General features: G+C 42.5%; 1 protein-coding gene across 3 annotated transcripts in view; it reads left to right on the plus strand.

Moving 5' to 3' along the window:
• The first annotated feature begins 13,070 nt into the window (after positions 1–13,070).
• ptprja (protein tyrosine phosphatase receptor type Ja) overlaps positions 13,071–13,564 on the plus strand; it is a 157,668-nt gene continuing 157,174 nt past the window's right edge. For 2 of the 3 annotated variants that reach the window (XM_059651917.1, XM_059651918.1), the window contains exon 1: positions 13,071–13,354. In XM_059651917.1, coding sequence (XP_059507900.1) covers positions 13,298–13,354 — 57 coding nt within the window. In that variant the 5' untranslated portion in view covers positions 13,071–13,297. The remainder of the gene's footprint in view (positions 13,355–13,564) is intronic. The other variant, XM_059651919.1, reaches the window with a different exon arrangement.

A 13,564-nucleotide genomic window follows, 5' to 3' on the forward strand; every position in this document is an offset into this window, starting at 1 on the left:
AAAGATTTGCTTCTGGGTCAATGCTGGTATTGTTTGAAGGAATGAAGAAAAGCAGGTTTTTAAATTTGAATAACCCATGATAAAGTGGTCATTTGAATGGCTGGCTATTTGTTCCTATGAAAATGGCAAAATAAGAGAGTTTTGACTTTTGCATGTAACATTACAGCTTCATTTGAATTTAGCAAAAATATGGAGGGACTCAGCTTATACATAACAAAACTATACTTCCTGCGATTGCCTGACTGGTGAATAAGAAATGCTATTTGTAATGACCTAATAGCACCTCCTATATCCTCAATGTCATCTGCCCCAACCAGTCTGACCACATTTGATCCTTCCAAATTTCCAAACAATAGCTTTAGAAGTGAGGCAGAAGTTAGCAATCACCTATAAACATCAAATACTAGGTATTTCTACAGTGCATGGCATGAGTTAATGTGCACAGTTGCATATTTACAATATTGTCAGGGAACTCTGATATTAAATAAAGAAAGTTTGCAATATCAGGTATGCATACACTGGGCGCCCCTCAAATATTTCATCATCCTGCAACTTTATTAAAAAAAATGAAAACTAGTCAGAGAGCTGACATCGACCTAAACACCAAAAATGTCAATGACACAGCCTTGCACCCAACGAAGTGCTCCATACCAACATCTGAGGGCTCTTGCTGTCTCACAGACATGCCAATGAACAGCCTGACGTCTTCATAGACTCATTCCTTCAGTGTCCCTTAGTATTCCTGAATAGGAACTGTCCCACCAGCAGTCGTGAATGATGGTAGAACAATCAAACAATCCCTGGAGGAGGGTCCAAACTAATCTCCATTCTCATTCATGACAGACCACCAGCACAGTAATAAGACTGCATCAATCTTCAGCTAGATGTGCCAAGTGGATGCAACATGGCCTCTTCCAGATCAGTGTCACAGATGCCTTCAGCCAATTTGAATCACTCCACATTATAAGAAGAAATGGCTAAAGGCACTGGATATTCCAAAGGCTGTGGGCTCGAACAACATTCTGCCAATAAGGATACATACTCCAGAGCTTGCTCAGAGCACGCCATTCCAGGACAGCTACAACACTAACACTGTGAAAAATTCACCTGTCCAAGAAGAGCATGACAGATCCAACCTAGTCAATTCTAGCCCCATCAGTCCCGGTTTGATCGTCAGCAAGCTGAAGGAACAGATCATCAATGGTGCTACCAAACATTCCTTGCTTAGCAATAACCTGGTCATTGATGCTCGGTGTGGGTGATAGCAGGGATACTCAGCTCCTGACATCATTATCTGGGACCCAAACAAAGATTGCCGTAGAGAATGGAAATAAATCACCGGAATAAATGTTTTAACTTGCTCAAGAGACGAGGGCATCACTGGCTGGCTAGCATTTATTGCCCATCCCTAGCTGCCCTTGTTAATGAGGTATTGAGCTACCTTCTTGAACTGCTGCAGTCCCCCTGTGATGCAGATAGACCTGCAATGCTTTTAAGGAGGGAATTCAAGGATTTTGACATGGCCACAGAGAAGGAACGGCGATATATTTCCAAGTTAGGCTGGTGAGTGGTTTGGAGAGGAATTTGCAAGCAGTAGTGTACCTATGCACCTGTTGTCATTGTCCTTCCAGATGGAAGTGGTTGTGGGTTTGGAAGGTGCAGATGGTGAATTGCTGCAGTGCATCATGCAGATTTGGTAGGAGGTTGCAGAGCTCTGAGCTGCAGAGGCAACTGGTCGTCCTACTGCAGGAATCACAAAAGGATTTATTTTTTAAAAATCTATCTATTTAGCTATGTTATAATACATTTCCAGGGCAGGTGGGAGAACTTCAGAAGGTAGAGTCAGCGAGCAGTCTTTGAATACATTTTGAAGCAGTGGAAGATATTTTCTTGATTGACAAAGAGGTGAAGGGTTATCGAGGGTGTGGAATAATCAGATCAGCCATCATTGAGTACTGAAACAGTGTTAAGTGGCCATTTGGCCAACTCCTGCCCCTAATTTGTATGTTTGTACATTAGCAGCTCTCAGAGACAGAGATATCACGATGATATCACATGAGGTGACATAAATGGATTCAGTGTAAGGGAAAATTCACTGTAATCATCAGAAGCTGGTGATCTTTATTCAGTCCCAGATATTATACATTGGAGATTATTTCAAAGGGATATATTGCAATCACAAGGAATGTAGGGGCATAGCCAGTGTAAGAGCATTACAGTCATAAAGAAGATCACAGCAGCATGGAATAACAGCTAGTGTTTTAATGTGCTGCAGGAGAATGTAGTGGTGGCAAATTCAATTGATGCCTTCAAAAGAGAATTGGATAGTTACCCAAAGAGAAATAAATTTGCAGGACTGGGTGAAAAAGCCAGGGAATTAAATGAAGTGAAAACCAAAAGAACTGCGGATGCTGTAAATCAGGAACAAACACAAAGTTGCTGGAAAAGCTCAGCAGGTCTGGCAGCATCTGTGAAGGAGAAAACAGAGCTAACATTTCGGGTCCAGTGACCTGAGGAAAGGTCTGAGGAAGGGTCACCGGACCCAAAGCATTACCTCTGTTTTCTCCTTCACAGATGCTGCCAGACCTGCTGAATTAGATGAAGTGAGTTGCTTCTATAGAGTGCCAGCATCGACAGAATGGGACAAATGGCCTTCTTTCATACTTGAAAAGTCGAGTTTTATTGTTTGTGAATATATGTTTAAGAAACAGAGATTGTCTAACATAATTTATATGTCTAGAAAGGGCAACTGAGCTACTCTGTGTAATTACAAAGCAATTTAACATCTGTAGCGTGGGAGATTTTAGAGGCTCTCATTAAGGATAAAATTACCACATTGTTAGATGCAAAGAAAACAGGTTGAAGTAGCCGGCACAGTTTTCAAAAAGGAAAATCATGCTTCACAGGACTCATGGAATTATTTGAGAAGGTTATAGACATGGGAGATGGGGAGATGTATAAGGCTAGATCTTCCAATCAGCATTGACAGCAGGGTCTCCTAGTCACAACTGCAGCAGTAACATGGAACAGGACCAACAGAGAGAACACAACTCCAGCTGCTGTGTTCTCGTAAATTATTAAGGATCATAACAGTTTAAATGGGATTAGTAGGTGTGTGAGAAGTGAATGAATGATGAATCAGGATTAGAGAATTGGGTGTGGGTAGTCTGTATTGTTTTGGTCAGGGTAAGATGTGCATTTGTTGGTTTGATAAGCAGCTCATGGTGTACACAAAGGTTTGTGGGGAACAGGTGAGAGATACTTGTAGCCAGAAATGGTTATTGGAGGACATGGCATGAGGAGCTTTGGTGTTGAAAACAAACAGCAGGAGGCAAAAGCAAAGATGCCCTGGCTAGAGAAATTGCTTCCTTGTGTTTAAGGGTGGGATTGATACAAGGGATTGGCAATTGGCAATGAAGGATTTTTAGATAGTATACATTTTTGATGGACAAGGGAGTTAGAAATTAGACAGTAATGGGGGAGAGAAATTGAGCTGAAATTTGAACAGAACAGCCATGATCCCATTGTCTTATGAATGGGAAGGAGGTGTTATGAGTCAAGTGGATGAAGTGATAAAATTGCCTAAGTGTAGCAAAATAATGGGGACAGTTATTTTATACAATTATCCTTCACAAGTTGTCCTAAAATGGTAGATCCACTAGATGTGAATGAAAAGCTTTATAAAAGTTTCTATGTGAATGACAGTGATACATCAGCATTGACTCTATGGTTAAACTGGATGATCACAATTCATACCTTATGTTGTTTTTGCACAATCTAACTCCTGTGGCAAGCCACTGCGTAAACACATCTCACAGAAGAAGCAGCAATAATATTGCAATGAAACTTGAATCTTAACCAAGGACATGGTCATTTACAATGTTAGCTGGGAAGACGTTTAAAATCAAGTTGAGTTTTTTTCTTTATTCATTAACGGGATGAGGGTGTCGCTGGCCAGGCAGCATTTATTGCCCAGAGGGTAGTTAAGAGTCAACCAAATTGCTGTGAGCCTGGAGTCACATGTAGACCACACCAGGTAAGGATGGCAATTCCCTTCCCTGAAGGACATCAGTGAACCAGATGGAGTTTCCAACAATTAACAATGGATTCACCATTAGATTCTTAATTCCAGGTATTTTATTGAATTCAAATTCCACCATCTGCCATAGCGGGATTTGAACCCAGGTCTCCAAAGTGCTAACCAGGTCACTGGATTAACAGTCCAGTGACAATACTGTTGCCTACCCGTAGAGTTGAGTTAATTGTGTTATGTTCTGAGCATTGAGCCAAGGCTGACACCCAGGGCAGTTCATTCAGCCCTAACTGAGCACACAAAATTCAATCTGGCATTTTATTGCTGCAAATTATTTTATGCACACTTTAGTTTATGTTCTAATGGTTATGTAACTTTAGAATAGGATCAATAAAACAATGCAAAGTCAAACTTACATTTGAAGCTTATAGTAAGGTTATGGCTATACAGTTTTTTTTCATTCAAATGCAGGAATGAATCAATTTGTTTTAAGTGGATAAACACTTTTTCAAAAGTGGATAGAAAAGTATCATACCAGCACGTTATGGACTTGTTTGTTCTTCCTTTCATCTGTACTTTGGTTTAATGCTTAAAGTTTTAAAAAAAGGAGACATCTGGAATAAACAATCTGATCAGCTTTGAGTGAAAGCAGAAGCCAGGTTCACATTTCGATCTGGTTCTTCACCATTCTTAAGATGTTGTTGTAATGAGGTCAACACATGTTGTTGAACAGAGGGACCTAGGTGTGCTGGCACACAGCGCCCTGAAAGTGGCGTTGCAGGTGGACAGGGTGACGAAGAAGGCTCTTGGCATGTTTACTTTCATTGGTCAGAGCATTGAGCAGAGGAGTTGGGGCGCCATGTTGCAGATGTATAAGCCGTTGCTGAGGCCACTTTTAGAATACTGCGTACAATTCTCATTGCCCTGCAATAGTAAGGATGTTGTTAAAGTAGAAAGGGTACAGAAGAAATTTACAAAGATCTTGCCAGCACTGAAAGGTTTGAGTTATGAGGAGAGGCTGGACAGATCGGGCTTCTTCCTCTGGGCTGTCGGAGGTTAAGAGGTTTCTTTGTAGAGGTTTATAAAATCATGAGTGGCATGGATAGAGTGAATAGAGAAAGTCTTTTCTCAAGGGTAGAACTCCTTCACAAGTTGTCCTAAAATGGTAGATCCACTAGATGTGAATGAAAAGCTTTATAAAAGTTTCTATGTGAATGACAGTGATACATCAGCATTGACTCTATGGTTAAACCAGAATCCAGGATTCCAGAACTCAAGAGCATAGGTTTAAGGTGAGAAGGGAAAGATTTAAAAGGGACCTGAGGGACATTTTTTTCACACAGAGGGTGGTGTCTGTATGGAATCAGCTGCCAGGGGCAGTGGTGAAAGCAGGTAAAATTACAATATTTAAAAGACATTTGACAGGTACATTTTTTGCAAAGGTTTCAAGAGATATGAGTCAAATGCAAGAAAATGGAACTAGTTCAGTTTAGGACACCTGGTTGACATAGACGAGTTGGACCGAAACATTTGTTTCTGTGCTGTTTAACTCTTTGACTCTACGGCTCTACTGTTTAATGTTTTATACTATTTAGTTCCATGGTCTCAATGCTAAAAACTAGCCATTTTTGCAAGTAGATCTCAGCACAAACAATAGCTAAAACAATATTTTGCTCCTTTCAAAGTAAACTAAAAGCCATTTATTTTAAAATTTATTTCAAATGACTAAGTCAGCATGTGCTGAATTCAGGTAATGCCCTCTTTGCCTTTAGGCTTTGATGGCATATTTAATATGGGCAGATGTATTTGAGAATGGGCTTGTTCTTGCGAACGTAGAATGTACTGGTGTGCAATGAGTAACTTGCAATTCTATCACTAATGCAGTTTACACTTTATATACGGAGCAATAAACAATATTGACAGTTATACATAAATAAAACTTAAGTTAGAACAAGGATGTGCCAACTGCACTTTCGATCTAACAACTTTACTTCACTTTTATAAGAAAAGATCTTTACACAGCTCGTATCATATCTTCATTCTATCTCAAAATGCTTCAAAGTCGCTGAATTAATCATGGACTATAGTCTTCATTATGTCGATAAACCAGTAGTCAACTTATAATCAGGTTAATAAAACACCAAGCATTTGGACTACTATATCTTCACTGACACATTGAAAAAGTTATCCAATAACTGTTGTTTCATAACTAATCCCATTGTGCGTGTTTTTTTCTCAAAGCCCTGCAATTGCTTATTATTAACATCTACACAACTCCTTTTGAAAGTTATGTTTGCAACTGCTTCACAACAGAATGTGAACTTCACAAATTATAACTTCAAAATAAATAAAGACCTGAGTTTATAAAGCACCTTTCACATTTTTAGGATGCACAAAAATGCTTTACATGTATCACATTTACAACATTTTCAATTGTAATGCTAAAAAATGCAGCCATTCTGCATACCACAGCAGTCACACAAACAGCAATGTGAAATTGACCTGACCATTGGCATGAAATAGCATAGCTTCTTATATCCTGCAGCTTAATTCAAATGGAGGTCCCTGTGCACGCCCAAAATTGCTGAATGAATGTGCAAATGACATTTTCCATGCTCATTCTTAACGTCAATGGGGATGCAGCTATTTAAATTGCCTCTCAACAAGCTACAACTCAGCTGCTTTTGACTTACTCATGCTCAAGCCATGTTGGTAGAAAACCTGAGATAACAAGATGTAGAGCTGGATGAACACAGCAGGCCAAGCAGCATCAGAGGAGTAGGAAGGCTGACATTTCGGGCCTAGACACTTATTTTCTGAAGAAGGGTCTAGGCCTGCAACGTCAGCCTTCCTGCTCCTCTGATGCTGCTTGGTCTGCTGTGTTCATCCAGCTCTAGAACTTGTTATCTCAGATTCTCCAGCATCTGCAGTTCCTACTATCTTAGTAGAAAACCTGTTGTGAGTTAGAACATAGAACATAGAACATAGAACAGTACAGCACAGAACAGGCCCTTCAGCCCACAATGTTGTGCCGACCATTGATCCTCATGGATGCACCCTCAAATTTCTGTGACCATATGCATGTCCAGCAGTCTCTTAAATGACCCCAATGACCTTGCTTCCACAACTGCTGCTGGCAACGCATTCCATGCTCTCACAACTCTCTGCGTAAAGAACCTGCCTCTGACATCCCCTCTATACTTTCCACCAACCAGCTTAAAACTATGACCCCTCGTGCTAGCCATTTCTGCCCTGGGAAATAGTCTCTGGCTATCGACTCTATCTATGCCTCTCATTATCTTGTATACCTCAATTAGGTCCCCTCTCCTCCTCCTTTTCTCCAATGAAAAGAGACCGAGCTCAGTCAACCTCTCTTCATAAGATAAGCCCTCCAGTCCAGGCAGCATCCTGGTAAACCTCCTCTGAACCCTCTCCAAAGCATCCACATCTTTCCTATAATAGGGCGCCCAGAACTGGACGCAGTATTCCAAGTGCGGTCTAACCAAAGTTTTATAGAGCTGCAACAAGATCTCACGACTCTTAAACTCAATCCCCCTGTTAATGAAAGCCAAAACACCATATGCTTTCTTAACAACCCTGTCCACTTGGGTGGCCATTTTAAGGGATCTATGTATCTGCACACCAAGATCCCTCTGTTCCTCCACGCTGCCAAGAATCCTATCCTTAATCCTGTACTCAGCTTTCAAATTCGACCTTCCAAAATGCATCACCTCGCATTTATCCAGGTTGAACTCCATCTGCCACCTCTCAGCCCATCTCTGCATCCTGTCAATGTCCCGCTGCAGCCTACAACAGCCCTCTACACTGTCAACGACACCTCCGACCTTTGTGTCGTCTGCAAACTTGCTGACCCATCCTTCAATTCCCTCGTCCAAGTCATTAATAAAAATTACAAACAGTAGAGGCCCAAGGACAGAGCCCTGTGGAACCCCACTCACCACTGACTTCCAGGCAGAATATTTTCCTTCTACTACCACTCGCTGTCTTCTGTTGGCCAGCCAATTCTGTATCCAAGCAGCTAAGTTCCCCTGTATCCCATTCCTCCTGACCTTCTGAATGAGCCTTCCATGGGGAACCTTATCAAATGCCTTACTGAAGTCCATATACACCACATCCACAGCTTGACCCTCATCAACCTTACTAGTCACATCCTCAAAAAACTCGATAAGGTTTGTAAGGCATGACCTACCCCTCACAAAGCCGTGTTGACTGTATTTGATCAAGCCATGCTCTTCCAGATGGTCATAAATCTTATCCCTCAGAATCCTTTCTAACACCTTGCAGACGACAGACGTGAGACTTACCGGTCTATAATTGCCGGGGATTTCCCTATTTCCTTTCTTGAAGAGAGGAATTACATTTGCCTCTCTCCAGTCCTCAGGTACGACTCCAGTGGAGAGCGAGGATGCAAAGATCTTCGCAAGTGGCGAAGCAATTGCATTTCTCGCTTCCCAAAGCAGCCGAGGACAAATCTGATCCGGGCCTGGCGACTTGTCAATCTTAATGTTTGACAAAATTTTCAGTACATCAGCTTCCTCTATCTCTATCCATTCCAGCATGCACACCTGCTCTTCAAAGGTTTCATTCACTACACAGGTCGTTTCTTTCGTAAAGACAGAAGCAAAAAACTCATTTAGGGCTTCCCCTACCTCCTCAGGCTCCACACACAAGTTCCCTATGCTATCCCTGATCGGCCCTACTCTTTCTTTGACCATTCTCTTATTCCTCACGTAAGTGTAAAATGCCTTTGTGTTTTCCCGGATTCCTTCTGCCAAGCCTTTCTCGTGCCCCCTCCTGGCTCTCCTCAGACCATTTTTGAGCTCCTTCCTTGCCTGCATGTAATCCTCTCTAGCTGAACTTGACCCTAGCTTCCTCCACCTTATGTAAGCTACCTTCTTCCTTTTCACTAGAAGCTCCACCGCTCTCGTCATCCAAGGTTCCTTTATCTTACCCCGTCTTGCCTGTCTCAGAGGGACATATTTACTCATCACTCCCAACAACTGTTCCTTAAACCATCTCCACATGTCTATAGTTCCCTTACCATGGAACAACTGCTCCCAGTCCATGCTTCCTAACTCGTGTCTAATCGCATCATAGTTTCCTCTTCCCCAATTAAATATCCTCCCATTCTGCCTAATCCTCTCCTTCTCCATAGCTATGTAGAATGAGAGAGTGTTATGGTCACTATCACCAAAATGCTCTCCCACCACAAGATCTGATACCTGCCCCGGCTCGTTTCCGAGCACCAAGTCTAGAATGGCCTCTCCCCTCGTCGGCCTGTCAACGTACTGCGTTAGGAAACCCTCCTGAACACACCTTACAAAAACAGCTCCATTCAAATCTTCTGCTCGAAGGAGGTTCCAATCAATATTAGGAAAGTTAAAGTCACCCATTACAACAACCCTACTGCGTCCACACTTTTCCAAAATCTGTCGACCTATGCTTTCTACAATCTCCCTGCTGCTATTGGGGGGCCTGTAGTAAACCCCTAACGAGGTGACTACTCCCTTGCTGTTCCTAATTTCCACCCATACTGACTCAGTAGGCAGATCTTCCTCGACAATGGAAGCTTCTGTAGCTGTGATACCCTCTCTGATTAGTAGTGCTACACCCCCTCCTCTTTTTGCCCCCTCCCTATTCTTTTTAAATGTTCTAAACCCTGGAACATCCAGCAACCATTCCAGCCCATGAGAAACCCATGTCTCTGTTATGGCCACAACATCATAGCACCAGGTACTGATCCATGCTCTAATTTTGATGAATGTGGAGACTTTTGCGAACCAAACGTTTGCAAATTTTAATATTTGATTGAGTGCAATAGCGCTGATATCGTGAGGGCTTGGTGAGACAGTAAAGTAGGATCTTGTGGAAGATAAATCTAATACCGGGCTCCTGCATCTTCTTTGTAGTGATGTACAGCCTGTTCTTTTAACCTCTTAGTAGTTGAGCATCTTTACATCTTTGGTTGTTCTGCAAGGGTCAGAAGGTGGTTGTCTTTAGACAGATTAGTCCACATGTGTCCCTGAAGAACTTTAGAAGATATGGGTGGCAGCGCACATGACACACTCTTCTTGCTTTTGATTACAATTTTTCCCTTTTGTCTCTAAAATCAAGACTCCACATATTTTGAATGACTGTATTAAATCTTTGTTTAATCTTCTTACCTCTAAATTGAACAATCCCACATCCTCCAGACCCCACACAGAGCACCTCATCCCAAAATTTATGTTAAACAAATCTACACAAACAGAAACAAAATTAATGGCCAATGACTATCATACTCAATAGTAATGAGTGAGGAAGGAAAATTGCTAAGATAACAAGTACTATATTTGCAAATATACTCTTATAAAATTACTATTATGAGGGGGCACAATTTTAAGGAAGGTGTAGGGGAGATTTCAGAGGTAGGTTCTTCACACAGAGACAGGTGGGTGTGTGGAATGCGCTGCTGGCAGTTGTAGTGTAGTCAGATATTTTAGAGACTTTTAAGCAACTCTTGGATAAGTACATAGAGGATAGTAAAATGCAAATTATGCAGTGTAGATTGATCTTAGTAGGATAGTAGGTCAGCACAACATCGTGGGCTGAAGAGCCTGTACTGCGCAGTGCTGTTCTGTTCCATGTTCTACATAAATGTTTAATAATTACCAATGACTACTACATGTAGGAACTTCCTTTCCCCTTCAAAGTTCTTATACATGTTGCCACATTCAAAGTCCATGCCCACCTTTCCCAAAATTCCATGTTTGAACCAAACTCAACAGGTCTGCCCCAGCCACAATACTAAAGTGGCCCTTACCAGGCCACAAATGACATCTTATGTGACCATGATAATGGTGCATTGTATCTCCTTATTCTTATTGATTTGTTTGTCTCTGACACAGTTGACCACTTTGCCTGTCTTCAATGCTTCCAGTCTGTTGTCCTGACTCCCTCAGAAGGTTCTGTTCTTATCAGTCCAGTTCTTTCCTTCCTGCTTCAGCATTATTACTTCTGGAGATGCTCAGTATCTGTCATTGACACCTCTTATTTGTCATTTATAGCAATATCGTCTTAAAAAATACCATGTCACCTTCCACACAAATGACAATGAAACCTTGCTATATCTCACCAGCCCCTCTTGTGGCAGCAGCCGTTGAATCTAGTTTGTAATGGTGTCAACCCAAAACCTGGTATTGGATGAGCACAATTTGTTTCCATTAAATAATGCTTAGCCTGCAGCCTTCGTTTTCATTCCATACCACAAACTCCACATCCCAGCCATTGACTTGCTCCTTACTGTGGCTAATTCTGAAACAAAGGCACACAGTTGGCACGCCCCTTGACCTTACTCTGTGCTTCCAACCCTTCAGCATCAGGACTGCCCACACTCATTTCCATTACATTACCAATATCCTTCTTTTGCTACTGCTGAAACTTTATGTTATCTCCAGATGCAAAACTTCAATGCTTTTGTGCCCAGTCTCCTTTCCTCCAGACTCAGTCAACTTCAAATCACCCAGAACTCTGTAACTTGTGTCATAAGCCACAGATCCCACCATTCCTGTGCTTACTCACATTGGCTGCAGGCCTGACAATGCTTCTAAGTTAAAAATCTCCATCTTAGCCCTCAAATCCTTCCTTGGCCACCTCTCTCCCTAATGCTGTCATATCTTGCAGTCTTACAACTCTCTGATATCTCTGCAACCCCCTGATTTTGGGCCCTGGCTTTCATAACCCACTAATTACAGCTATGTTGCAGATGCCTCTGGATTTAGTGATGGATTTTCTCCTGTAAACTATTCCTCCTTGCATTACATCATCTAATCTGGGGCAAAATCCACATACATGACCCAGTCAGACAAAACATTGCTTACTTACCATGATTTTTTTAGGCCCAACTTCCGATGCAGGATCTATCCCAACATTCAAGGTGCAGAATACCTTTGCAGGAAGAATCAAACTAAAAGTTGTTTCCCTTTTCATGGCATACTTGTTACTGTGTTCTCATCACTATGTGTGAAATTCGAATGACAAGTTACTGAGAGAAGTTAAGTGTGTCGAGCTTTTCCAGTCAAAATACTCAACGACGTTATTACACCCTCCAAAGCAAGGTAGTATTTGACCCTGGGTCTCCTGTTTTAGAAGTGCGGACAGTACCACTGCACGAGCAGGTTAGTGGGTGAGGGTGTAGACTGGCAGTGGGTGACTAAGGAGGTGGTTCAGGGAACGGGGAAGCAGATCCAGGGTCTGGTGTCCTGGGCAGAGGCAATGTGAGTGGGTGATCCAGCAAGGATTCAGGTGGAGGAGTCAGTTGTTTGGGAGTTGGAGCAGGAGATCCTTGAAAATCTCCCGGATTACTATCCAAGTAAGAGAGTCGACACCGTCCAAAGTCTCTAATTCTAACTCAGAATTAGACACTTTGGCATACTTCCTGGCAAATTAGAATATTCCTCATGGCCGTTTCCATTGGGACCTCGAAGGGTGCCCAACACCTGCCTTTCAGAAGGCCTGGGCACAGAGTGTACTGGGTCATTGGGACATACTGGTTAGTGCCTGCAGTGTTCATATTTTCACAGCAACCTTCAACTACACTACATCCCACCCCATCACTCTGAGGCTTTCATTTTGAGTTTCTGTTTGAGGCGGTCAGTGACTTCTATTTGAAGTTTGGTTTCCCCCACAGCCTCTCTTTCCCAAGAGGCTTTTGGTCACCCAACCTAATACTTCTTGATGTGGTTCAGGGTCAAGCTTTGCTGGTTACGCTTTGTAAAGTAGTAAATGCAGGAGATTTTTTTAATGCGCTGCCTCTGGTGAAATCCGTTTATGTAATTTTCAGTGAAAATAACTGTGAGGTGGGGGTGGAATTGACATTGGCTAACAAATGGAACTGCAGGTGAATGGAAGTACCCTGTTGACTGGGCCAGCTCGTTGTACTGCCTGAACTCAGCAGGTCAATGCTCGGGAGTGTTTTCTCTGACGTTACAGAACGGGCTCCACCCTTTCTTTAATTCAACTTTCTTCCTCCTAGCAGTTCAGGCTAGTGCTTCACTGCACAGCCCCTCTCTCCCGTGAACATAATGGGCTTCGGCTGTGGGTTTGCTGGCAGCAAGGTGAAGTGAGTCATTTCTGTTTGACAGAAAAAAAGAAAGAGAGAAGTTGGCGAACGGTTCGGCGCAGAGTCACGACTGCTGAAAGGGGGAGAAAGAGAGAAAAACAAAAAGTTTTCATTGGAAACTGTTGTAGTTTCCTGGATCGAGGATGGAGCCAACTTGGCGTAATGTAATGATGCTGCTGGCCAGCGCCTTCCTGTTTCAGGTGAGAATAGTGGGTAGTTGTAAGTTTTCTGTCTGTGTGTGTGTGTAGGGTAGGGGTGGGCTGTTACTGTGGATAAAGATGCGGGAACTGCCCTGTTGCACCTGCCGACGGCACTGTTTATCTCCTCCTCACTGAGGAGATGGGGTTCGGAGTATCCGCACCTGAAACGGGACACAGTATGCTGGAGATAGACCTCTTGCTGTCTCTCTG

The sequence above is a fragment of the Stegostoma tigrinum genome, chromosome 17 (genome assembly GCF_030684315.1).
Source record: "Stegostoma tigrinum isolate sSteTig4 chromosome 17, sSteTig4.hap1, whole genome shotgun sequence".
In the NCBI taxonomy this organism is placed as follows: domain Eukaryota; kingdom Metazoa; phylum Chordata; class Chondrichthyes; order Orectolobiformes; family Stegostomatidae; genus Stegostoma; species Stegostoma tigrinum.